Below are 25,865 nucleotides of genomic sequence, written 5' to 3' on the forward strand. Positions count from 1 at the left end.
CTGGTGCCCTAAATTATAAACAAGTCATTTTAATACATTTCTCACCTTATTTTTTTTTTTTTTATGGATTTTAAATTCATTTGAGAAAGAAAAAGAAAGAAAAAGAACTCTTAACTCTAGTTGGTTATGTTCATATCTGAAAAGTTCTTTCCTTCAGAAAGTATCAGTTAAAGCCATTTCACAGCAACAGACGATTAGGTCAAATGCCAATTTTGACATGATAAATTAGATAAGATTCCAATTTATATATTATGCAGTGATGACTGGCAACATCACAAAAAAATATGGAAGACTCACTTTTTAAATGCGAGAACAAGTGAAATGCTTGGCTAATTTATTCATTCCATATGAACTGGAGAAGTAAAGCTATATGAAACGTCAAGGTTTTCGATAAGCTGCTTCAGTCTACGTCAAGCACCGCAGCACATTAAGCACTTAAAAAGAGCTCTGTCATTCGTTAATAGCCTAAGCAACTTCTTCATTATGACACTGAAACTGCATTTATAAACTCTGTTTAGAGTATGGAACTTATCCATCCTTCTAATCCTCTATGCATATGAGAAAGCCTGATAAGTCTGACTTTCCAACAGATTGTACCACAGTTGCAGCTAATGAAAAACTAGTTAATATAACTTCTCATAGTGCTTAAGAAAGGTACTATAAAATGAATCCATGCATCCATTTTGAAAAGAATCTATACGGTACAGTACAAAGAGGAACCTTCTGATATATCCATAAATGGAAAATTTATTACTTGCTTTCCTTTCTGGGACTGACCTGTCCCTCTAGTCCAAGACAACTGGGCTGCATTTCTCTGGCAGAACATGCTCTGGGACTGGGAGTAATTGTGGAAATGCTCCACTTTACCCTTCTGTGGCCCCTGAGAGAGTCTCCTCAAGTGCAAAGAACCTGTTAATCTCTGGTTTACTCCATTTGGCCAATTCTGTGATGATGAAGGGAAGGGGAAACAAAGCCACTCTATGGATGATCTCATCAGGGAACAAAGCCCTAGAAATACTGGTCCCCAAGGGAGAGAAGAGAATGACACATAAGTTTTAAACATTAGGATTTGCAATAAATAAGGTGTGAAGGCTGAACTAAGGCTCTGTTGGCATTGTCAGGGGCAATCTGATGGAAGGGAAGAAGAGTGGCCAACTACATAAGCTTCATCAACAAGGACAAGCCTACAACACTTCTAAATTCTAATCTTTGTATTGGGCACCACATAGGACATAACACAGCTTATGTTGTTGCCCTTTTGCTAATGTTTGTGAGTTCTGGCAGCAGGTCAGTTTTTCATTTGATGAGAAATCGGTGATGCAGTGTCAATGTATTTTCTAATATGTTTTATTTAAAAAATGCTCATAACTCTTGCTTCCCTGAACAGCGGTGGGGTCACAGACTGTACATAGGCAACTATTGCTTGCAGAAACCTCAACTAATGCACCACTGTCACTGTCTTTTGGTCTCTGTCTCTCATGTACTGTCTGCTTAAAATGTTCCCTCTTCCTCAGTCCCTGAGTTTTACTCCTGGTAAATGCAAAGCTGCTCATTTAGCAGCATATGGTGCCAAAAGGTGGCTTGACTATTAGTCTTCCTTTTGTGCAGCTTCTCTGCAACACACAGGAAACGGGCAGAAAAGGTTTGACTGCCCATCCAGGCAAAGAGTACTTTAACTTGCAGTTGTTAAGAGAACCCTGCCTGAGTGCACCTACCGTGCAGGGGAACTTCACAGCTTTCTATGGACAGTTCCATCCTGAGTCCCTATATATCGAGGTGGCCAAACTTACTGACCCTCTGAGCCGCATACGACTATCTTCAGAAGTTCGAGAATGAGGGTGCACCTGCTGGGGCTCAGAGACTTCAGCCCTGCTTCTGCTGAAGCCCCAAGCCCTGGCAGGTGTGCCCCTGGCAGGTGGGACTGAAGCCCCGATCCCCTCCTCCCTGCTGGGCAGAAGCCTCTACCTCAAGCTCCACCCCCACATCCAGTAGGTGGAGAAAGGGGAGGGGTTCCACGAGCCATACTTTGACTGTGAAAAAGCCGCAACACCTCCACTATATATCAAAGACTCATATCATCCTTGACATTAGCAACTTTTGCCAAAACATTTTATCTGTCAACATACCAACCACAGAAGACTAAGCCAATCTGGAGAATTCAGTTTAAAACAACATTCACTTTTATCCTAGATTTGGGATGGTTAGGTCATCAGGTGGTCAAGCAATGACCAACAGGCCACTATGTCACTGGTTCAGCAGAGACTGTAAAGAACCTGGTATATCACCAAGAACAACTTAGTTTACCACAAAAATCTCCTAATTTATTAGACACAGCTTTTTCACTTTATAGAATAATTCATATATTTTAAGTTCTTTTGGACACTGAATCATCTTGCATAATATTTCTCACACACATAGCACTTCAGCTGTGCGTGGCTAATGTGACATTGTATTAACCCCTTCCTAAATTGCCTAGGGTTATTTATTTACATGGATAAAGTTGCATCTAATGATCTGTGTGCTGTACAAGAGAGTTACAAACAAGGCAACTGCAGGCGTGAAAAAAACAGACTATACATTTCTCCTTATTCCTTCTTGCACAATAAATCACCCCTCCATCCAAACTTACACCCCAATTAGATGCTTCCTTTCTACAGGAGAAGCCAGTAAAAGCAGTTGAGTACTCCTGTGTGTATCCTGAAGTTCAACAAGTCTGAGCTCTGGCAGACCAAGTAGCTGGTGGAAGAAAGTTCCAGAGTCATGAATTCCTGACCACACATTCCCTGATGCTATCCTACTTCTGATTAAACAAGATGACTGTTCATTCAAGCACTCAATGAGGCATCTCCCAAGAATGGAGGCAATCTCTCAGGTACCCAGATCACTCAACAATTATGGACGCAGATCTTGGCATAGATTGGGGCTGCTGGCAACACTGACATTTTTTTTCAGTAGAAGCATTATTGTGATTTAATTTTCCTATACATTTGGCATAAAATCTCCAGCCTGATATACAAATTAGTGTCAGTTGTGTAGAGCAAAAACCAAGCTAAAAGTGTGAGATCTAGAGTCAGGAGATTTTAAGTCTAAATTTGTATTTATATAGAGAAAGTTATTAACATTATATAAGAGCTTCAAAAATACAATGCAATGTTGCTTGTGTTTTATAGATTATTTACAAAGCTGAAAATGAAAAAAACTTTTATTAAGTAAATGCAACTACTCTCCTTATGAAAACTGTTTTCAATTAAAATGCTAATTTAAGCTAAAAATGAGATAGAACAAATCCAGAATGTTACTAGGAAGTTTTGGTTTTTTACAAAACAAAGAACCTGGATGAACAGTACTCTTCTGACACAGAACAGGTTTTGCTAGTGTTGGTTTTTGTCTCAAGATTAGAAGTAGCACAAGTGAACACATTAGTGATGTTCAGTCAAAAGTTGTTTAGCTGTTGGGACTTTGTCATTATGCTGTTTGCAGTCAGAATAAGCAAGTGAGGCTATCTGGATCTTTTTCTTTTATTGACAGATATTCTCCTCCTGGGAGAGTACTGACCTGGGAAAGATGACTATTTAAATTACTAAAAAATGCTAAGTTACACTCAAAATGACAGAGTATAATCCATTTCCTAATCCTGCACTGATATTTCTCCATCAACCTTCTAACCTTCTGCAGGTTATTGGCAAGAGCTATAGTAAATGACCTTCTCATTATGCTAAGTTCTTACAACTGTATCTGAAAAAGATACACTTTCAAAAGATCCTGTGAATTTTGAAGCAGCTTCAAATCACACATGCTCAATACATCATAGTTCACTTGAAGATGAACCCTACAAGTACCCTACAAATTAAAATCACAAAATAATGCAAAAAAACTGGCTGCAACTAGAAGAACGATGGCTTTGCAGTGTGCTCAATAGGTTACCAATCTGACCTCCGGAGGACCAAGGCAGGTGTCATAAACATACAGCTAAGGGTAGCGTAAAATCCCTCTTTACCCTGTAAAGGGTTAATTCCTCTTTACCCTGGAAAGGGTTAAGAAGGTCAGGTAACGTAGCTGACACCTGACCAAAAGAACCAATAAGAAGACAAGATACTTTCAAATCTTGTGGGGGGAGGCTTTGTCTGTTCTGGAGACAAATCAAGAAAGCAAGCAACCCAACTCCATCATTATTAGTAAGTATTAGCGACGGAATGCGTTAGCTTACTTTTATTTTGGCTTGTGATTTCCTTTGCAGGAAGAGGGAGGTTTATCCTTGGTTTTGTAACTTTAAGGTTTTGCCTAGAGGGGAGATCCTCTATGTTCTTGAGACTTCACCACCCCAATTTTACAGAGGTGATTCTTTTACTTTTTCTTTAATTACAATTCTTCTTTTAAGAATCTGATTGATTTTTCATTGTTCTCAAGATCCAAGGGTTTGGGTCTGTATATACCTGTATTAATTGGTGAGGATATTATTCTCAAGCCCCCCCAGGAAAGGAGGTGTAGGAGCTTAGGCGGATATCTGGGGAAGGAAGGGCTCCAAGTGGCCCTCCCTAAATGTTTGTTTAAATCACTTCGTGGTCGCAGCATACTGTCCTTGGTGAAATTTGTACACTGGGAAAGTTTTTAAACTAACCTGGTAAAAATAAGCGTAGGAGGTCTTTCATGCGGGTCCCTATATCTGTACCCCAGAGTTCAGAATGGGAAAGGAACCCTAACAGCAGGTAACAGCGCAAAACTGAGGAACCTTCACAAAATGCTCAGCCAACAGCTCCCTCTCATTTCTACTGAGGGAGCTCCAGCTTGAGATCCTCTGCTGATCTGAACTGTGGTAACATGGCATGATGAGAAAGGCTTTCCCTTGGGTGGTCCTGAACCACTTAGGGCTTTATAGGTTAAAACCAACACCTGGAATTCTACACATGTAGTGTAATGGAGTAATCAAGGCACAGTTCCTTTTGTATGGCTGTTCACTTTGCAAAACAGATAAAGAACGGGTACAAGAACACTTGGAAAACCTGAACCTTTCAGCACTAATTACAGTACATATTTAGAAAACCAGGAAACATCAGTTTCAGAAGTAAGAAACCACCAGCTGCATCTGTAACTACTTATCTCAGAGGTTTTTGAGCACAGTATCTAGTGTGACCCATAACCCCATAATCACTAAGGGCTCTAAGTTCCATAAACAGGCTCTGTGTAAACCTGTGCAGGTTCCATTGGGCTTGTTTGCTACATCACACAGATATGAAATCTTTCAATTGATTCAAAAGCTCAAATAGGGGGAAAAAAAAAACCCTCAGTAGCCACTCATAGCCAAATCTCTCTCTTCTCCCCTAATACCCCTCCACAGACATAGGTAATCCTTTGTTTGTAATTCCCATTGTTAAACTTTAATATTATGAAATTATGCACAAAAGCCTTGCAGCATGCCCAAAAGAACAACAAATTCTCTTTAATTCAGACCAGGATCATTCACGACTCTTTCCCCTTCCTGCTTGTCTCTAACTGAGTGATTTCCTGTCCGCCTCCTCCACCATTTGGTTATTTTCATCTTTGCATGCACACTACCTCCATGCTTTCCTCCACACTGTTCCACAATACATGGTGTTTACTGCTAGGTATCTGGGGATTTTCCATTAATTTAATGTTATGTTTTTCTTTTAAATAAATATTCAGACAACTTTTACTATTGGATTCAGGCAGTCTCATGAGGATAACCACAAGACCAATGTGAAGGAAGGAAGTATAAAAGAGAAATTAGGATAAAGTACCTCAAAGAAAAAGGGGTCACATTTTATATCAAAATAGTTTCAAAAGGGTTAATTAATGATTTATAGATGTTTTAATATATGGTTAATCAATTGTTATAAAGTCCAAGGTCAATAAACTGCTTATAATAAACTATGACACGTTCTAGCCTGTAACCATTTTGACATATACTGTTTATGTGAGTAACATTCTTATAACATCTATCTCTTTATAAACCATTTATAAATGGAATCTTAACATAAAGTGACAAAAAGTTGCTTCCATTGTCCCTGGCTATATAAGTTAGAAGATCAAAATGTACAGAAAATTACAAGCCCAATTTCTTATCATCCTTAATTTTGGGCCTACTTGGCTTAACAATATTACTTTAAAATCACAAATATGAATCTCTAATATCTTGTATAAAACAGATTTGAAAATTCTTCTCTGCAAAGAAATACACTGTGTGCTAGACATTAAGTTTTGTATCTTACATGCTTGGCAATTCAGATTGTTGACAAGTAAAGATTTTTAGCTTCAGAAAGTTGAAACTCATTCTGTGATAAGGGACCATTTTGTCCATAGAACTATACTGATGTTGGGTATTTTAAAATACTTACTGTGAATTCCTATCCTGCATTAGCTGTGTTAGTTTTCTCCATGGGTTGTATGCAGAGTCAATGCTGTAAAGCCGCATGTGCATGGCCAAAACATGAAACAGCTGATCTGAATTGGTGGGGGGAAAAAAAGATAATTTTGTTAAATATATCTAAAATATTTTATATCCATTTACCACCATTTATTTCCTAAGCCTTCTACAAAACCTGATGTCTTTTAGAATGTTATAAATGATGCTCTAATGACAGGTCTACAAGATCCTCTCTCTCATAACTTCCCCTATGCTTAGAAACCCAGGGATTATACCTAGGGCCCTACCAAATTCATGACTGAAAAACACATCATGGACCATGAAATCTAGTCTCCCCTGTGAAATCTGGTCTTTTGTGTACTTTTACCCTATATTATACAGATTTAATAGGGGAGACCAGCATTTCTCAAACTGGGGGTCCCAATCCAAAACAAGGTTGGGGGGGGCGGTCGCAAGGCTACTGTAGGGAGTCATGGTATTGCCACTTTTACTTCTGTGCTGCCTTCAGAGCGGGCTGGCTGGAGAGTGGCATATGTTGGCTGGCCGCCAACTCTGAGGGCAGTGCCGCAGCCAGCAGCAGCACCACAGAAGTAAAGGTGGCAATACCACAACACCCATATTTCTGCACTGCTGCTGGCAGTGATGCTGCCTTCAAAGTTGGGCTCCCAGCTAGCGGTCGCAAAGCTTCCTGCTGCCAGGGGAGGTTACTGGAGGTGGGTCTGACCCGGCCCCAGGAGCGGCTTCTGCAGAGGAAGAGGAAGTCCCATCCCTCACCAGCCTAGCCAGGACCAGCAGCTGGAGCCTGGCATACAGTAGGAGCCCACAGCCAGAGCGCTTCCTGCTCTGCCCTTATATTTATCAATAGAACTAATGATTTATGGGGTATAATTAGGGCCCTACCAAATTCACGGTTCATTTTGGTCAATTTCATGGTCATAGGATTTTAAAAATCATAAATTTCACAGAGGGGTTCACAGTGTTGTAACTGTGGGGATCCCAACTCTAAAGGGTGTCATGGGGTGGGGGTTCTCAAGGATGATATAGGCGGCGTTGCAGTAATGTCACTCTTATTGTGAGCTGTTGCTGGCGGTTACTCCTGACACACAAGATTTTCATAATACAACTTCACAATATCAATCAGAATTTATGAGTTGCATAGATACAGCCCTAATTCAAAACAGTGACACCGTGCTCTCACTTGTTTGTCTCGTATCTGAAGTACTCTTCTTGTGTTCCATATGTCTAAGGTTTAAAATGCCTAAAGCTGCTGGAATCAAAGGTTCAGATCCCAGCCCTTCATCTTTTGGGGGTAAAAACTTTTAGTGCCACAAGTTTATTATGCAGTCATCTTTTGGATAAGACTTTAAAAACAGGGTTTCTGCCTACTTTGCATGACATTACAGATAGCATGGTATTTTTCTTAAGAACACTATTTTGCCCACATATCCTTTCTGCAATGCGTTGCGCAGTTTGCCATCACCCTCCAAGCCAGATATGGCTGTATTTCAAGGGCCCCATATATATGATTATTTTCAAAATACTTTTTTAATCCTTTTGAACAAAAAGTGCTATTATACTATTAATGTAAGTTATTACAGAATCATATATTAAATGTGATTCTTGCCACATAGATGTGTATTATACAATTGGTCCATACAAACAAACTAATATATTCATGAATTACGGATAACTATTAATTTGGACTACATACATCTGCTTTTTTTCAGGATTTCCTCTTTGTTATGTAACTTTAGGCTGGCAGTCACAATCAGTGCAGGCACCATATTCAGAGTGGTCCCTAATTTTTACATTTTGCAGGTTCTGAGGCCCTGGGAAGTGCTTTCAATTACTCCTTGTATGTTTATTGTACAGTTATATCCCTAGTGAAAATGTATATGCTATTCTACTGTAATGTTTTGATATGAAAGTCCTATTTTAAAAAAATGAACTTTCTAGGTTTCCCATAATGTGGCTCAGTTTTCCCTCTTCCCTTCCTTCACTATTTTCTTTCATTTTACACTATATTGGCGTCTTCTGCTGTGTCTGTTTCAGTGTCTGCCCCTCTACAATTTTTCTGTAAAATTAAATAATGGTTCCTTCTTATTTTCACTCTCTCTTCCTCTGCTTCCCTTCAATTTTTCCTTTTTGCTCAATCCTCTCTCCCATTTTCTCTTCGAATCTTTTATTTCTTTCTCTTGCTTCATGTTTAATGTCTCTCCTTTCCTTCTCTTTCTGCAGCCCCCATCACGTACTCATTCCACCTGCACACACATCTACAGGTCTCCATATTTAAATAAAAATAGTAGCTATTAATTTATTTTCCACAAATAGACAATTACTCAGAGGTATTTGGTGGCCAAAAAAGTCTTATGCTAAAGTCAGCTGACTGTGCCAGAGCCTGAGGGCTGTAATTAGTTCCCGGGGTTTGTAAAATAATTGAAGATGTAGATGACACTGGAACTGATTGCTGTCATCTGCTTTCTGAATAAAATCAGTCAATGAGGACAAAATAAATCCTCATTTCTCCTAGCACGAAATTATAACAAAAATGTTGTTTTGCTGACAGATTTCTCAACAACCTGAGAATATACTGATCTTTCAGAAAATTATACTAATTTCTTTTTATTTAAATGAACACCACAAAACTATTGGTTTCCTCCCTTCTCCAAGGAAAAAAAATAGAAATCATGATAATTTACACGAAACTGCTCCTTGCTTCAAACAGAAAGGAGCAATGAGGCAGAAATGTGCTCAGAATAATTAACTCTTTGTTCCTATATTGACTATTTTCCAAGCTTATATTTAACATAAAATGAATTGGTCAAGCATCAAAATCTAGCACCAGATAGTTTATTATTTGTATGTTCTGTCTATATGTTTGTGAAATTAGGATTGAACAGAAAAAAATTTGCTACCAAAAGCTTTATGAAAAACACAAAATTTTAGTTTGTTTGTGATGGATCTAGGAGACATTAATCCTACTACCTACTTCTGTTCTATATAAATACGACGCAGGATATTCAGTCTAAGATAGGCAAAAATGACCAGTGCTTATGCTGGATTTTTTTTTAAATGAAAAATTTTCTATGATGCTATTTTAAAATATAAAAACAACTCTACCATGTCAATGGAGCATAAGCATAATATGTTTTTTTCTAGATTTAGAGTAACAAAAGAATACATTGCCCCCAATGGTAACACAGAAGCAAAAAGACATGTTTTTTGAGTTCTCTTCTTCACTGTTTAGTAAAATGAAGTCCTGAAATGGCCATTTGTTCTTTTTTTACTACTCCTTTTGAGGTGGCTATGTGATTATGAAAAGCAAGAGAATAAGGACTAAGGGCTTATCTACATTACTGGCTGGATCTACGGGCAGCAATCGATCCAGTGGGGGTTGATTTATCGTGTCTAGTCTAGACACGATAAATCAACCACCGAGCACTCTCCTGTCGACTCTGGTACTCCACTGGAGCGAGAGGCACAGGCAGAGTCGACGGGGGAGCACCAGCTGTCAACTTACCACAGTGAAGACACCGCAGTAGGTAGATCTAAGTACACTGACTTCAGCTACATTATTCACATAGCTGAAGTTGCGTAACTTAGATCGATCCTCCCCTCCCCCCATCCCAAAGTGTAGACCAGGCCTCAGAGAGAATAGAGAAAGGCATGATATGTGGTTTCTTCACAAAAATTGGCTTGTCTTGTATACCTCAACATTCGAACCACAACATTCCTGCTATTCTACTCCAAAGGTTTTCCTGCTTATGCATTTATGGGATGTGGTGGAAGTCCATGTGGGGCTACACAAAGGAAAAATTTATCTGCCTTTATATACTATGTTCTGCCATGATTACACCTCACTAAAGTAGGGATAGAGGCCTATAAAAACCAGTTACTTCATTTTCCATAGACTTTGTTTTACAGATCTAAAGTACAGCCTCTTCTGTTAACAAGCAAAAGCAATATATTAAATGACAATGAATCACTAAAGAACCACCCTAACTGCTCTCCAGCAGCAAGAGGATGACAGCCGTAGCTCAACAGGCATCTCAGACACCTCCACAGACAACAGTGCTTCTTATGGGCCCCTCTCCCAGGGATAATACAATGTCATCAAGCAGCGATGATGTTGTGCAGAGGCAAGTGAGGGGTCTGGCCTGGAACCTCCAAACTAATATTCTTCAAGCTATTTGAAAAAGTCTGTTAATTTTTTTAAAGCATAGAAGTACCAAAAATTACAGGTTTACTATGTAATGAATGGGATATGACAACGTAGGTCGGACTCTCCTATTTTCCCTCATATAATACATGAGTGAGGTGACAGCCAATTAAGTTGACCAAATGTAAATAAATTTAATTTAAAAAGAAAACCACCACACAATACAATTAACTTGTGATTCTCACTGCCAGAAGTTAGCACTGAGTCCAAGAGCCTACCAGGACACAAAGGATTAGACATTTATATGGATAATGAGAACACCCACAGGTACATAGACATGTGACTTCAGTGAGCTTACTCACATGAGTGAAGTTAAGCACCTGCCCACAGATTTGCAGGATCAGGGCCTTAGTACTATTTAGAAAGACAAGTGAGATTGTTTTTGTTTTCAGAGAGTACCTATTTATGAGCACAAACTATGTAACATACTTAACAAAACATCATCTACACTTACAGTCTAGAAGTTAGTTTTCACTTTGATTCATGATAATTTATTACCGAACTCTCCCCTAAAAAATTATCTTGCTAAAAAAAAATACATAACCGGCTACCGGGGGTCTGTTCTTTTCAGCTGCCCCATGCCAGCTCTGCTTTTAGTGTTATCTTATTGTGAAACAGCAGAGATGAATTAATCCGAGTCAGCACTTTCAAAAGAACAGCTGGAGAGAAAAGACACTAGCACTGCTTTGAGACAAACTGCTAGAGAAGAGTCTTTTAACATTCTCCCTCTCAAACATCAAGGATAACAGGCATTCTATATATAGCTAGATCACCAGCACTTGCTGCTGTAATCACATCCTTTATTATTTTCAATATTAAGGAATAATGGTATGCATTTTTGATTCTACAGGAGGACAGAAAAAGATGGTCCCCCATAGATCTTTTTATCTTTCATTTCTATCTATGTACAGCACAAACTAAACTAATTTGGAGAGATGATTATATATTTTGATAGGTGAATGGCAAGATGTATCCAAATGTCTGCTAAATTTACAATATCTATATTAAATTTACTGAAGCTACATATTTTCTTCTTGTTTAGTTTGGAACTCTTCTTCTGCCCTACAAGGAAACTTTGCATATTTATTTAACCTACTGCACTGTCTTTTGTCAAAGAGAGAGTTTAGTAACTTCATTCACATGAGGTATCACTTTCTATATACGCAATGGAGGAAGTGCTGTAGGAGTGATGAAAAACTGCACATTTGGCTCACATATTTATTTTATCCTTCAAAAGTCAGGAGCACATTTTAATCCTCAATTCTTCTCCCATTTGTATTTTTAAATACAGATATATTTTTTTTGCTGTAATGCTCATAAGTCTCTGTTTTGACTTTACTTTTCCTGATCTGTCCTTTTCTTCTCCCCATTCCAGAGACTATTATTCATATTTCCAGTGTTAACAGGGACAGCTTGCAGGAGGCAGCAAGCAGTTCTCTGCAAGTGTAGCATGGTAGGTGCTTCTTGTTTCACGTGCAGTATGAAACCAGGAGCCCTATTGCACTCCTCTCCCCAAACTCCTGGTCAGGACTCTATGTAGAGCATTACTGGAGACAATGGCTGCAGTACTGATTTTTAACAAGGAGTCCCAGATTTCCTTTTTCCGCTTTACAGAGCTTAGTTAGCCTATTTAATATCTTCAGTAGGAAAGATTTGCTGTCTGTCTTCCCATTCATCACTGATCCTCTAGACTGGAAATAGTGAGAAAAATTTTCCTTTCTGTGAAGGTCAGGAAAATCCTTTTTCTTTTAGGTAACAGGTGATGCAGTCTCGTCAGACAAATCTAAGGCCTTGAGCACTACACTTATTAAGTAGCTAATATCCTCTGGATCAAAACTCTTCAGAGTGGTGTCCTTACAGTAAGATCTATTTTAGAGAGGATGAGGGAGATATTTGCCCTTTTTCTTTGAAGAATATCATTGGCTTTCTTTTTAGATCCCTTCCTCAGGTATAGAAGATATGTCAGACTTCTTAGCAACCAGCAAGTGGGGCTCTGCTATGTAATAAAGGATGCTTTTTGCTGCTATATTTTTAGAGTTAACCTCTGTACTTAAGCTGAGTGGGAGCTATCTAGGTTCGGCAGAGGTTTTGGCTTTCTTGAAATCAGTGTCAATACAGACTACCGGGTGTGACTGAAGAAGATAAAAGGGGAGATGGGCACACCCAGATGGCTGAGGAGCCAGCAGCTGCAATAGGAATGTTTGCATATGCCTGGAAGATCATAATAGCAAAGGATCAGGAAGTGGCTGAAAGAGTTTTACCTTCTTCTATGACTCCTGTAAGCAGTTAGGTGGGAGTCTACTCAATTGCGCTCACACTACTGAACTCTGCAAGATGGAAATGATACAGTCTATACTGGGGAAACAATACAAGAACCAAATGACTTTCCTGGAAGAAACAACATATACCATCCACAAATTTCAGTGTGGAAAGTCTGGTCCGATTCAAAGGATGGTGCCAAGAGCTATCATTTGACTTGACTAAGGAACTTGGTATAGAGTTCAATAAAGATCATACTTATTATCTGTGCAATACCATTTGTTTCAAGAGCTTAAGAAATTTCATGTATCAAGAAAACTAGCTAGGCTGATGGAAAACACTGAAGTAACTGATTAAAACAGACACTGGCATTACATCCATGACAACTGACATTATCAAGTCATCTGATAATACAGAATGCTGAGCTTTAAACTGAACAAGAGCCATTAGAAAGGAGGTAGAAACAACCTAATGAGACAGTTTTTCATTGCTTAGGACCGCTATACAAGGATAAGAAGGTGTTGAGCACTTCATTTTAAGGACAGCTTACAAGAGTCCCAAATACTCTTCCAATATTCATATACATGTAAATTTCATTCCAATTTAAAAAACTGGTGCTGCAAGCTCATATGGAGATCACTGTTTCTTTTGGCTTTCTCACAGTCAGCTCTGACAGGAAGCCTACACCAGAAATGACCTTTCCTCCTAGGTTGAGATCAGAAATGTTGTTGAATTTTCCTATCTCCATCTGCTGCTATCAGGGCACTCTGAATTAACAGTTACTCGGAAAAGATAAGCAAGCACAACTACTTAAGGAAAGTGAGAAATATGGAAAAATAGGATTTTGTGATATTTGTGGGACATCAGAGAATTAAATAACATAATGAAACACACATCAAAGGAACATCAGAATGTAGTAGAGAAGACAGGTGGAAGAGAGAATCTGGATCAAAAATGTCTGTACTACATTAGAAGATGAACACTGCTACTTAGACATTGAAGGAATCAATAGTATTTATAAAAAACTCAAGACGACAACATCTCTGTTTTCATATACCTTTTTCCTTAGCATATGTTATTTACATAAGAAGAAAGAAGGTATTTCATATCACATTACAAAACATGCTATGGTAGGACAGGAGAATTCCATTCTGCATTCTTCTGACCAAATCCTAGAAAAAAAAAGCTATTGGAATATCTGAACTTTCTATAAACATTTACAATATTCCAAAGTAAAAAATAAAATTTGTAGAAATATTAGAGGATATAATTATTTCTCCTTAAAAACAACATTTCAAGAACTCTGACCTCATGTTGCTATCAATGCCTAATGTCACACCACTTCTAAAGAACCTACATGTGAGATAAAGAGGACTTGACCTGCATGTTTGTGTTGTACACTGTATACAAACACATTTTCATAAATTCACAAAATTTTTAAACCTTAAAATGACAATTACATGGCCAGATTTCCTTGATCATTCTTGTCACACTGGCTCAGTCACTGACTCTACCAGCTACATTAATCATTCTTAATTTCACTTTCCAAGTGCAGCTGCCCTCATGGTGCAATCTACTAAAACAGCACTTGACCTATTTGTTCCCACCATCTTCACTGACACTTGCTGCTGTAATAGCTCACCTGGGACACCATATTCCATTTTCTGCAATATCTTATCAACAAACTTTACAGTTGTTACAAGCCTAATATAGAGTAATGTGCTTAATCACAAGAGAGATACCCGAGCACCACAGCTATGAGAGAATCAATGCACAATCTATGGGAGCTTACATTTTCATGGATTTTAATTGTTCTACACTGAACAGAAGCAGGTTTAGAAAGACCACAAAGTTAGTATAGTACTGTACAAATCAAGCCTACATTTCCTAAGAATAAGATTCAAATCAAAATAGTATTAAATTACTACATAAGGAAACAAATTGCTTGCCAGCAATCATTTCATCTTTAAATAAGAAAAAAAACAAGTGATTCAGGTCTATCTACATAAAGATAATGAAGAAACTGCAGGTATTTTGTAAGTACCTTTTTTTTTTTTTTTAACATGGAACAAAATACAGGACTGTGGAAGGATAATTATACATGGCAGAAAAGAATTTTATCAGACTTATTTTTCTAAATAATATTTTGTAAAATGACTATAAAGAGAGAAAAACAAGAATTTCCCTTTTAAAAAAGTCCAGCATCTGTTTTATAAGTACAGCTAAGTAATACACTTGGGGGGACATATTTTTACTCAGTCCACAGACATCCCAATGACATGAACGGACTCTCTCTGTATGGGAGGCTGAGGACAGAACAGTCTCATTAAGTTACATACCATTTCATAAAACCTGTTGTCTAGGGAAAAACAAATTCTCTTGTCATTAGTCAAAATCTTACTGTTCAAAGCTAAATGTATTAATACTAAACTCAAGTCCAGTGTGATTCTGTTCTAGCAGGACCTACAGTTAAACAGGAGTCTATTTTATTGCAAGATTTAATGTGAGTGAATAGTATTCCAGTCAGCTGACTATCCAAGCTTTTTTACCAATTTAATGAATGCAATATAAATAGCGTGTGAATGAGTTAATAATTAGATGACATTCCTGGTTGTTTGTTAAACAATATGATCTTAGTTTAAATAGTGCATTTCAACTGAAGCATCTAAAGCCCTTTCAAATTTTCTGAACTATGGGCAGACATTCAAAACTACTCCCAGACCTGACTTAACCATGTAAAAGACATGCTTAGATACGACTTCGAGATTTACACTGTAGGGTGTGTGAACACTTGTCCCAAATATTATTTCAGGTATTTCTAATATATAAACCACTAGAGTACACAGGAATTATGCGACCCAGCTTTCAAGTGCAGCCACTGCTGCAACCCCAGCCATGGCTAACATATTGTAGTGGAACTACACAACAGTTTAGGACAGCAATTGAAGACCACCATGTTCCACTGAAATTTCAGTATATAATATTGATAAAAATAGCAATGCAGGCTTAGGAAATTCCAAATATATTTATTTAAAAAAGTAGAAAAACAACAACATTTTAGGGTATGTGAAAAGGTTAACATATCTTAATTTCAAAGTCCTTTCTTTCCCCTCTTGTGTGAGACATGGCCCAAACTCTCATAATATAAAATGAAAATATTAATTGTTTTTGTCCAAAAATCCTATACTAAAAATTTCTGCTATGTATGAAAATGAATCAGGATTGAAATCTTAATGCTTTGTTTCTGAGACTATTTACCTTTCAACACATGCAATTAATTTCTATTAGTATACCAGGAATTCTATGCATCAAAAGGCAAAAGTACTCTATCACAACATCCAATGCAAACTTCTCAAGTCAGTTTCTGACAGGCAGAGTGGTTAATCAGGAGTTTATCAGAAAAACCTTTTAAAGTTCTGTAACTTAACCATGTTTAATGAAATGTGTGTTGTGTACTAGTTTATGCATATCATCTGTATCTAACCTGGGGTATGAGAGAAAGAGAGAGAGAACTTGCATTAAATTACATACTGGGCCCTTGGAGGAGGTATTTCATATACATTTTTCATTTTTTTTTAAATTGTGCTTTGTTTTAAATAAAAGCTACAGTTTGAGTGCTCTTTTGATATTAATATAAAACTCAAATATTTTTACAGTGCTTTAAGGTCTGGTGAGTTTAGTTCATTCCACTTTTATCATACATCAAAAAATCGTAAGTGGTACTATTATGGGACTGATAAGTCTCATATTTCTCAAGACACATGGCTCAAGATAAAAACATTCCTTTACTCACTACAGGCTACTTTCTCCAAATATAAAAAATTACCCTAACTCAGAAATATTAAAATGGCAGAGCATGAACAGACACTGATAGTCATATGGGCCAAAAGGCCAGACTGCTACTATCAAAGACCTGTCATTCATTAATGGATTGCACTCAAAACACATCCAGTACTTTCTATTCCTAGCAAGACACAATCCTTTTCCCAGCGAGCACACACATACTTTTCACTTATATGGAGACTTTCATTCAAGGTTTTCATAGCACTTTACAAAGATTACGCGTCACAACAAACCTGTGAGAGAGGTAATGTATCCATTTCACAGGTGGGTAAAAGGCAGTAAGAAAATCTCCATTATACCAATTTTACATTTGGATAAACTAAAGCACAATGACTCGCTCAAGGTACCCAAACACAGACAGAAACAAAACTGGGAATAGAACTGTAGCCATCATCACCAGCCATTAGACAATACCTCCATTACAAGAATTCCTATGGAAATAAGCCTTACACAGAAGAAGCAGTTGTTCTGCAGCTGTGTGGGAAATGTTTTGCTAATACACTCTGGATAATATGCCGCTTATTGTACATTACATTCAAAAAATGATGTTAAAATAACATTATTTAGATTGCAAAGCGAAGCACTTGAAAGTTAGAAGATGTCCCTACAATCTTAATTCTGCCTCTTTGTGCACCCACCCTGTGCACTGAATGAGGCAGTGGTTTTATGTAGAAAATAGTATGTGATTATGTTATTAAAGAAAACATAATGCAAATGCACAAGTGAGCAGAATTAAGGTTGCATGGATAATTGTAAATCTGGTGCTTCTCAACTTTAAAATGCTAGGATTTTTTTTTTTAAAGGAGAAAGTTGATAACAAATCCTATTATGTGCAACTGTACCCTCCCATCATTTATCAGTAGAATCTGAAGCTAGGACTTCAGCAATGCAACACAGATTTCAAACCACTTAAGCTACAGAACTAACTACATTGGCTGGTAAAAGCAGAAGGCTCCATCACCCCTACTCCTCCAAGAAAGGGAATGAATCACAGGGTCCTGATGCTGGGTCTTGGCAGTGATTGAGGGTGACAGAGCCCAGCCCAGCCCCCGCCACACACATACACCCACTCCAGGGACTGGGGTACGTTCCCAGTCCATGTGATGCCCAAGAGGTGAGCATGGGCCACTGGGATCATGTGCCGGTCTGGGTGGAGAGCCTAGCCCAGTCCAGCTCCCTCAATTATAGCTGCTCTGATAGCTCCCTAGCCTTCCCAGTATAGCATCTGCTGCAGCATGAGCCCAGCCTCAAAATGTGCTATTATTGTTTTGGCAGGCTGCCCAAATTTTCCTGAAAAAGGTAAACCACAGAAGGGAAATGATCATTTTTAACACTTTATATCTCAGAGAAATCATGGGAGAAAGAAAAGGTACTTCTTAGCTCTCCTTGCCAAACAGCAAGGTCTTTCTGAAAACAATGGAAGTGTAAAAGCTTCTCAGTAAAGATCACAAGAATTTTTATCATGACAAATGTTAGGCAAACTAAACATAGGTGTCACCACCAGCTCCCCCATTAAAGTCTCAGTGTGTTAATCTACTGTGTTACACAAACACAAAGGTGTGCATATTTTTACTTACTAGCGATAGCAGCCAGGGTTGTACAAAAATTCTCTGGCAAAGTAAACTGCTTTTGTATAAGCACTATCTTTTGCTTTTAAAATGCTTATAGCTACTTTGTTTTTATAATTTTAAGTCATTCAAATGGTATTACATAGTTTTGATATTTTCTTTCTAAATGGATTATCTTTACAATACAGGAATATTCTTTGTGGATAATCTTTGTAAGTTACACTTCTGTTTTCTCTTAATGAAAATTACAGTGAACAAAAACAAAATATTAGCAATCTGAAAAAAACTCTAGCACAGAAATAATAAAAAGCTGACAACAGCAGACCTGGAAAATATGCTAAAACGTCAAAACAGACAGCATCTTTATTTTAAGCTAAATTTCACAGTTCTCATTTAATTTTAAAATAACTTAAATCACATAATAAATTAAACTTACTTAAACAAGATCTTTTTCCAGCTGTGTTTGCCCCGCCTAAGCATAAATTGCCTCCTCGATGAACCAGTTCAAGTTCCAAGTTTGTTCTGCATGAAATATATGAAGATATTAGGATGGAACTTCAGTATTCAAGCATCTATAGACAAAAAGGAACTTCCATAAGCTCGCATTGTATACCATAGGGAAGAACAGGGCGCATTAGTCGCTTGTTGGTTACATAAAGGCAAGAACTGACAATTAAAAATAGCAAAATAGAATACTTTTGTGATTTAAACAGGTTGGTTGGCAAGTATTATATGAGGCACTCAAACTACAGCGGTGACTGCATTACAGATAACTAAATATATTTATTTTGCGGCGTGTATCAATTTCAGACAGTTTCACAACTCATTGTTGCTAGTGGAATTTTTGTGCAAACCTGGAAAGACAACAAAATTGTAAGAAGTTAGGTATATTATGAACATGTGACATCCTTTGTGAGGCACTGAATTTTTTAAAGTAATTTACAAACAAACAACATAAATCAGATGCTTCATCTTCAGAATATTTTAATTCCATTACAATGGAAGCCCTGTCCTTTGTTTGGTAGCAATGTTATTGGAAGCCGTGGACGTAAATTTTTAGTGAAAGGCACTGTAATTTAGCTGTGTAACTCATTATTATGAGATGGGAGTTGTGCAACAAAATCCCTGCATGTCACATTAACACTGTACTTCTTAGTATACTATAATACTCTGATGATTAGACACTATTTTTTGGCCAAATTCATTAACGTTTGACTTTGGAATTGGATGTTTATGTACTGTATTACCGTTTACCCTCAAGACACCGATCAAGCAATTTACATTTTGTCTTCTGAAAGTTTAACAAATAAACATGCGTTCCCACATTTCCGGTGTAGGAAGACAAAATTACTATGCTGAAGTGATATTATGCTAAATTAATTCAAATGGCAATCTTTTTCCTTATATGTGTTTCTTTAACTGAAATTAAATAAACCATTCCTAAACTCAGTGTAATTTGACTGAATATCACTAATTGCAAGAAAACCTATTTTAGAATTTTAGGCATATGCATATTTAATCTAAACTACAGGATGAAGAGAACGGAAAAATACTTCATTCAAAATAAAATATTTTGGAAAAATTTCAGCTCTATCAGTTTAAGAGACTACTGGGTTCTTGATATACAGTGTTTGTAAAGATACTTCCATATGTTTCTAAAATAGTAGCATTTCAAAATATTAATATCCCTAAATTTGCACCTCATGCCACCCATTTCTGAAGGAATGCTTTAATCCTCTCTACTTAGGAAAAAAAAAAAAAAAAAGGCAATTTAACACTGATAATGTTCCTGCTTAGAGCTCCATCTGGTAGCTGCTGATAAGGGCATCTGTGTGACAGGGGAATTTTCCACTCTTCAGGCGATTTGCAGTGCTCGCTGAACTTCTAAAAACCTACCAGCAAGGAAGCAGGGACAGGGATTTCATATTAGTGGGCAGAATAGCAAGTGTAGATCAGCACGTGTTAGTTCATCTTTGGAATATAAATGAGACAAATGTTTTATTTCTACAAATCTTCTGATGACTAATTTGTAAATTAATGGCAGTCTTCTACTACTAAAACCAAGACATTTGCTAGATGTTATTGAAATGATTTAATCAGATAATCAGAAACACTGTCTCAAACTCTTAAGAACAAATTTGTCGTATCTAGAATTTTCAATTTTCCTTTCACTAAGACATATATATAATTTTACAAAAGCAAAAGTCAAGGACAAATCTGACAGAACAAGACATGCATGCAGTACTGTGCTCAGTAGGAGGAGAGTCCTGGTGACAATCTCTCCCCAGCCCTCCTCCCCCTGGCACACTCACTCTGTTTCCCTCCCAAGAGAGTAAGGCACCTCCTTATACTGTATCGTATCTCCACAGCACAAACACCAGCCCTCTTCTGGTGAGGCATCCCCTCCAAACAAGCTCATATTTATGGGAGATACTTTCCCCTATTATGCTCAATCTTCTGAGAGACTAGAGCACTTCTCTCACAAATAGGCACTTTCTGCATGGCTTTTTTCCCATATTACCCGAAAACATAGAAGATTAGGGTTCAAAGAGACCTCAGTAGGTCATCTAGTCCACCCCCCTGCTCAAAGCTCAGTTCTTGGGGAGACCTGCACTACACTTCTTGTTCTCTTCATCCCCATTCACATTCCCATCCATACTGAGGTATTGGTTAGCCCCTATAGTCAATCACCCACTGATGGAGAAAAGGAAAGCTGAATTCTCACCATCTAATCTCCTATCACTGATGGAAAAGTAGGGGCATCTAACATATTCTAAAGAAGACAAGTGGAAAGTAAACTTGTCTCTTCATCGAATCCTTTTGCCAGAAGCTGGGAATGAGTGACAGAATGGATCACTTGATGATTACCTGTTCTGTTCATTCCCTTTGGGGCACCTGGCAGATGGACTTTTGGTCTGACCCAGTAAGGCTGTTCTTATCCTCCACTATCCCACCTCCCTCAATGAAAAGTAAGAGAGATCAGCCACTTCCAGCTTGATACTCCATCTCTCTCAGAAGAGGAGAAGCAAAAGGAAGTGTATCCTCTCCGTCTTTCACTGGCACAGGGACATAGGAAGCACAGCCTCCTTTGGATTGCTCTTCCTCCCCCACTGAAGAAACTGAGAAGGGAGGGCTGCTTTGGCTAAGGTCTTGCTTCCTTCTGCTGCATTTTTAACTCGTGTTTGTGAACGCCAATTAACCTGAAAATATATGTGATGCTTTATTTTTTACTAGCCATCAGAACACAGAATAATACAGGGGTATAGATAAGTTAACCCTCTGGGGCGCAGATAATGGGGTGGAAAGCATGTCTGGAGGAACCAACCCCTCTCCTACCTTTTCACAGGAACAAGTATTAGAATGGGAAAGTCCACTACCACTACCATTGCCTCTCTCTCATCTCTTTAAAGAATTAGTATGTACGAGACAGTGAAAAGGGAAAGGAGTGGCAAGGGAGAACTGTGTGTCAATGTATACATAGCTGACAGCATAAACAATGGCTTTGTCTAAACATCCAACAAAGCAGAGATCTATCATATGCAATGCAGCGGAAGCAGTTTACAAGATGCTGCAACAAATGACAACCATCAGTACAACGTGGAGCTATTACAATTAAAAGTAACATACATACACCACTGTACCAGGCCTATAAACACCTGTGAAGAGAGAGAAATGGAGCAAATGGAGGAACAGACTTAGATAGCAAGATAAGAGATTGGGTGAAAGAAAGATGGGACCTCTATAGATAGCTAAGCTGCTGCTTCTCCAGCTGCGCACACAGATCAGGAGGCAATGGCCACAGAATGTCTCTGGTACTGGGAAAGCTGACAAGAACCAGCTCTCTCCCCCTTAACAGCTGCAGAATACCCCCCTCTACTTCCATTCCTTTACCTCTACTTTCATGTGTCCAGGCAGCAAGAGAGTAATGGGTGAGGAAAGCACGTTGTATTCACACTGTTACAGAAAGGAATGAACTACTACCATTGGCTACCTCAGAGCACCACAACTCAATCAATAACGCCCTACTTTCAGTATGTGGAGTTTACAAATGGCTGCCCAAATGCCCCTTTAATCTATTGCCTATGGTATCTTCTCCTCAGCTCTGCTTCAAAATTTCTTCTTACCTGCAAGATGGCTCCCTAGAGATGGCAGGGAAGGACATTTCTCTTAATACAGATACCCCAGCCTATCGTCTGACAGAAAGTGGAACAAGGGGCTGATTAAAGCAAGAAGATTCAGAGATTTAAAGATTAATTCACTGGCTAATAAAATGGCAAGGCTGAAGGTCCAGTGGATATAATCAAAAAATATTTTTGAAAAGTGCTTTATTAGGAAGTAGCCAATTGTCATCTTGATCACTTTACGTTGTGCCTTTAGCCCAACTCTCTATTTGTCCATGTTTTTGATTGTAAGCTCTTCTGTGTTTGTACAGTGTCTAGTGTATTTGGCACAGGCAGAAACAAAGTAATAATAATAGTGAACCAACTATCTATAGTTTGACTAAGCCAGACTACAAAAGGAGAAAAGTGGGCAAGAAGGTAAGAATCTAAAAATAGCTGAAACATCCAGAATAGTTATTTAGTGTGCTAAAAGGAGAAATGACAGCCACAGAAACAATGAGATAGGATTAAGAAGGGAAAATTTAGGCTGAATACCAGGATAAACTTCCTGATAGTGAGGAGTATTATTCTGTCATTTAGCAGTGAAGTGGAGGATACTCTCTTGCGTGGACATCTAAAATTACAAAAAAACAAGACACTAGAAAACCTACAACAAAGAACAATCCTGCTTCAGATAAGGAGGTGAACTGCTGACCTGCATAGGACACATTCTTATTTCTATTAATGTTATGTATATTAAGGTTAAATTAAAAGCTTTTAAAATAAAGGTTTATGATCATTAGATATTCAAACCCTATAGTCCTTATACAGATAAAATTCAATAGTTCTGTGCACATTTGGATTGCTGAATCAAGTCCTAAATCATTAAGAGTGAAATTAACACTGCTGCAGAAGACCTGGCAAAGGCCCTCCATGTTACCTCACATGTATGGGAACAATATGGGGTGAGTGGATCCAGTGTCTGAAAACCTCCATGTAGGGGAAACAGAAAGCAGTGACCACTTATCGTCCAAAGGATGAAAGAACAGCCATAGATGGGGAGTGAATTTTATCTCCCCCATCCTAAAGGATGTTCATGTCATATACTTCAAAACAAGTGTAAGGAACAATGTAACACTGTTCTGGTCTGGGATATTTTTTACTCTCACAGGAGAAACACTGAATTCTGAATTTAGATTTTAGCACAAACATGGAATGTCCAATTTACTTTTTAAATTGGTTCAGCTGACATTTTCTGTTGCATACCTTTCACATTATAATACACAGGTTTTTGCATTTTAAAAAGGCATTTAAGCAAATCATTTTTCACACAAGGAACATATTCATTTGATGAGCTAAACCGAGCGACAAGAAAACCTCAACTGTGTACCCTTGTATACAATATAGTGTATAGATTATAGTACACTCCATATAAATGTAACTGTTTTCTATTTTGAAATTATCTTTACCAAACATAAAAATGAAGTTACTCTTTCACATTAGCTAAATATACTACTTACGACAACAAGACCCAAGAAAATAATTAAATAATTATTATGAAACAAAACGCAACTGAAGTATTCTTAAAGAAATTCAAATAATTTTCCATTTAATTGCCTCGTTTGTTTTATAAATAAAGGCAACAGTGGTTTTTATGGATATATAATAGACACAACAGGGCTGTGAATCTTTACTGTGATATGACTGTATTTGAATCAACAAAATATTTGCATGAAAGCTTAAAATATTTGGAATCAATAAATGAAATTGTTCAGAATAGGATAAAAATATTACAGTATTAACAAAAAAATCATCATTAGAAACTATATCAAAACCCAAAACTTTATTTTACCAGTTAAAGTTTCTATGTTAAATTATAACAATATATTTACCCTTTGCATCATTTACAAAATCAGGAAGTGATTAAGGATATGATGGGGCTCATCAATCTATAGATGCACCAGGGCTCTGTTTGGTGCACAGCTGGGGAACGGAGGAGAAAAGTAGGTGGCATTAGGCCACTTTTCTTCTCATTCACTTATCCCTGATCCTGGGCACTGCCTAAGGGCCATTATGCGGGCAGCGATAATCAGCTGCAATCCATGCAAAGAGGAGGGGAAGACAGAGGGCGGTACAAAGCTGATAGAGCTGGGTTTACACAATCAGGTGAATCCCCATTCAAGCAAAATCTCCAGCTGCACTTTTTTACGGTAACTTTAAGTTCCCTTTAAGCTGCCAAAGAGGCACAAAGGACAACTGGCATGGGACAGAACCTGGTCTATAAGTCTTATACTGTCCACTTTATTCTTATCAATGCATATTTCACCACAGCACAGCCCTGACTCTGACCCATGATTTTTAATCATCTTGATTTCAATTTCCAAACATTTTTAAGGGACAGTATTAAACGGGAAACATTATCAGTATTGTTTTTAAAACTATGCATCATTGTTCTTTCTTATACATATACAGATAGATCTTGCAGTCATACCCTTGGAAGCAGACATTTGTGCCCCTACTGAAGTCAGTGGTGCACATATGGGTCCCAGGTGTAGGAATCCAACTGCAGGATGAGGCCTTTCATTGAAAAAGAAAAGTGTATAACTTTACTTATTTACAAAAAATTGTTGTGTGTGGATTTGCATTTAAGACTGAATCAATGTGTTTTAAGAACTGTATTCTGCAGTTCTCTTTTGAGCTTACTGATGAAAGAACAGTATTTATTTCAGGAATTAATGTGCATTATGATGCAATTTTTATTTTTTTTAAACACGTGATAAAGAGTAAATGGTTAGGCTCTTAGGCAGGCAGTATAAGATTTATGATACTGTGCCTTAAACTGGTCATTTCCTTGCTTTCCAGTATTTCAGTTTTGCACATGATAACTCAGTAAACTGTTGCCACTAAGCAACCATAACTGGGTTTTGAAAGAAACTGATGCTGATCAAATATTAAATACTAGCATTCGCATTTTAACAAAATCCTTTTGTAACAATATAGGAGTTCATAGCTAAACTGCTTAAATTTTCCTTTTGTTTTTATAACACTCTAAGGGAGAGGTCACCACTCGTAGATCGCAATCGACTGGCCGATCCTGGAGCCTCTGCCAGTTGATTGCAATCCCTGGCCGCTATAAGTCTGGCAGCACAGCGGGGCTATGGCAGGCTCCCTGCCTGCCTCGGCCCACGCTGCTCCCAGAAGTGGCCAACACATCCCTGCATCCTCCCTGGGGGCAGGGGTCTCCACGTGCTGCTCCTGTCTACAAGCACCACCTCAGCAGCTCCCATTGGCTGGGAACAGAGAACTGTGGTCAATGGGAGCTGTGGGGGCAGTGCTTGCAGGCAGGAGCAGCATGCAGCACCATGTGCACCCGTCCCCCTACGGGCCACAGGGGCATGCTGGCTGCTTCCGGGAGCAGCATGGGGCTGGGGCACGCAGGGAGCCTGCTTTAGCCCCACTGCACCACCGACCGGGAGCCCACTGAGGTAAATGCT

The 25,865-nt window shown here is 38.2% G+C and overlaps 1 protein-coding gene across 4 annotated transcripts in view; it reads right to left on the reverse strand.

Moving 5' to 3' along the window:
* UBR3 (ubiquitin protein ligase E3 component n-recognin 3) overlaps positions 1-25,865 on the reverse strand; it is a 217,063-nt gene that overhangs the window by 36,643 nt on the left and 154,555 nt on the right. For all 4 annotated transcript variants that reach the window (XM_030580246.1, XM_030580243.1, XM_030580245.1 and 1 more), the window contains 2 exons: positions 18,708-18,793; positions 6,354-6,459 (listed from right to left, as the gene is read on the reverse strand). In XM_030580246.1, the coding sequence (XP_030436106.1) occupies positions 6,354-6,459; positions 18,708-18,793 (192 nt within the window). The remainder of the gene's footprint in view (positions 1-6,353; positions 6,460-18,707; positions 18,794-25,865) is intronic.

This window comes from Gopherus evgoodei, chromosome 11 (genome assembly GCF_007399415.2).
Source record: "Gopherus evgoodei ecotype Sinaloan lineage chromosome 11, rGopEvg1_v1.p, whole genome shotgun sequence".
Taxonomy (NCBI): Eukaryota; Metazoa; Chordata; order Testudines; family Testudinidae; genus Gopherus; species Gopherus evgoodei.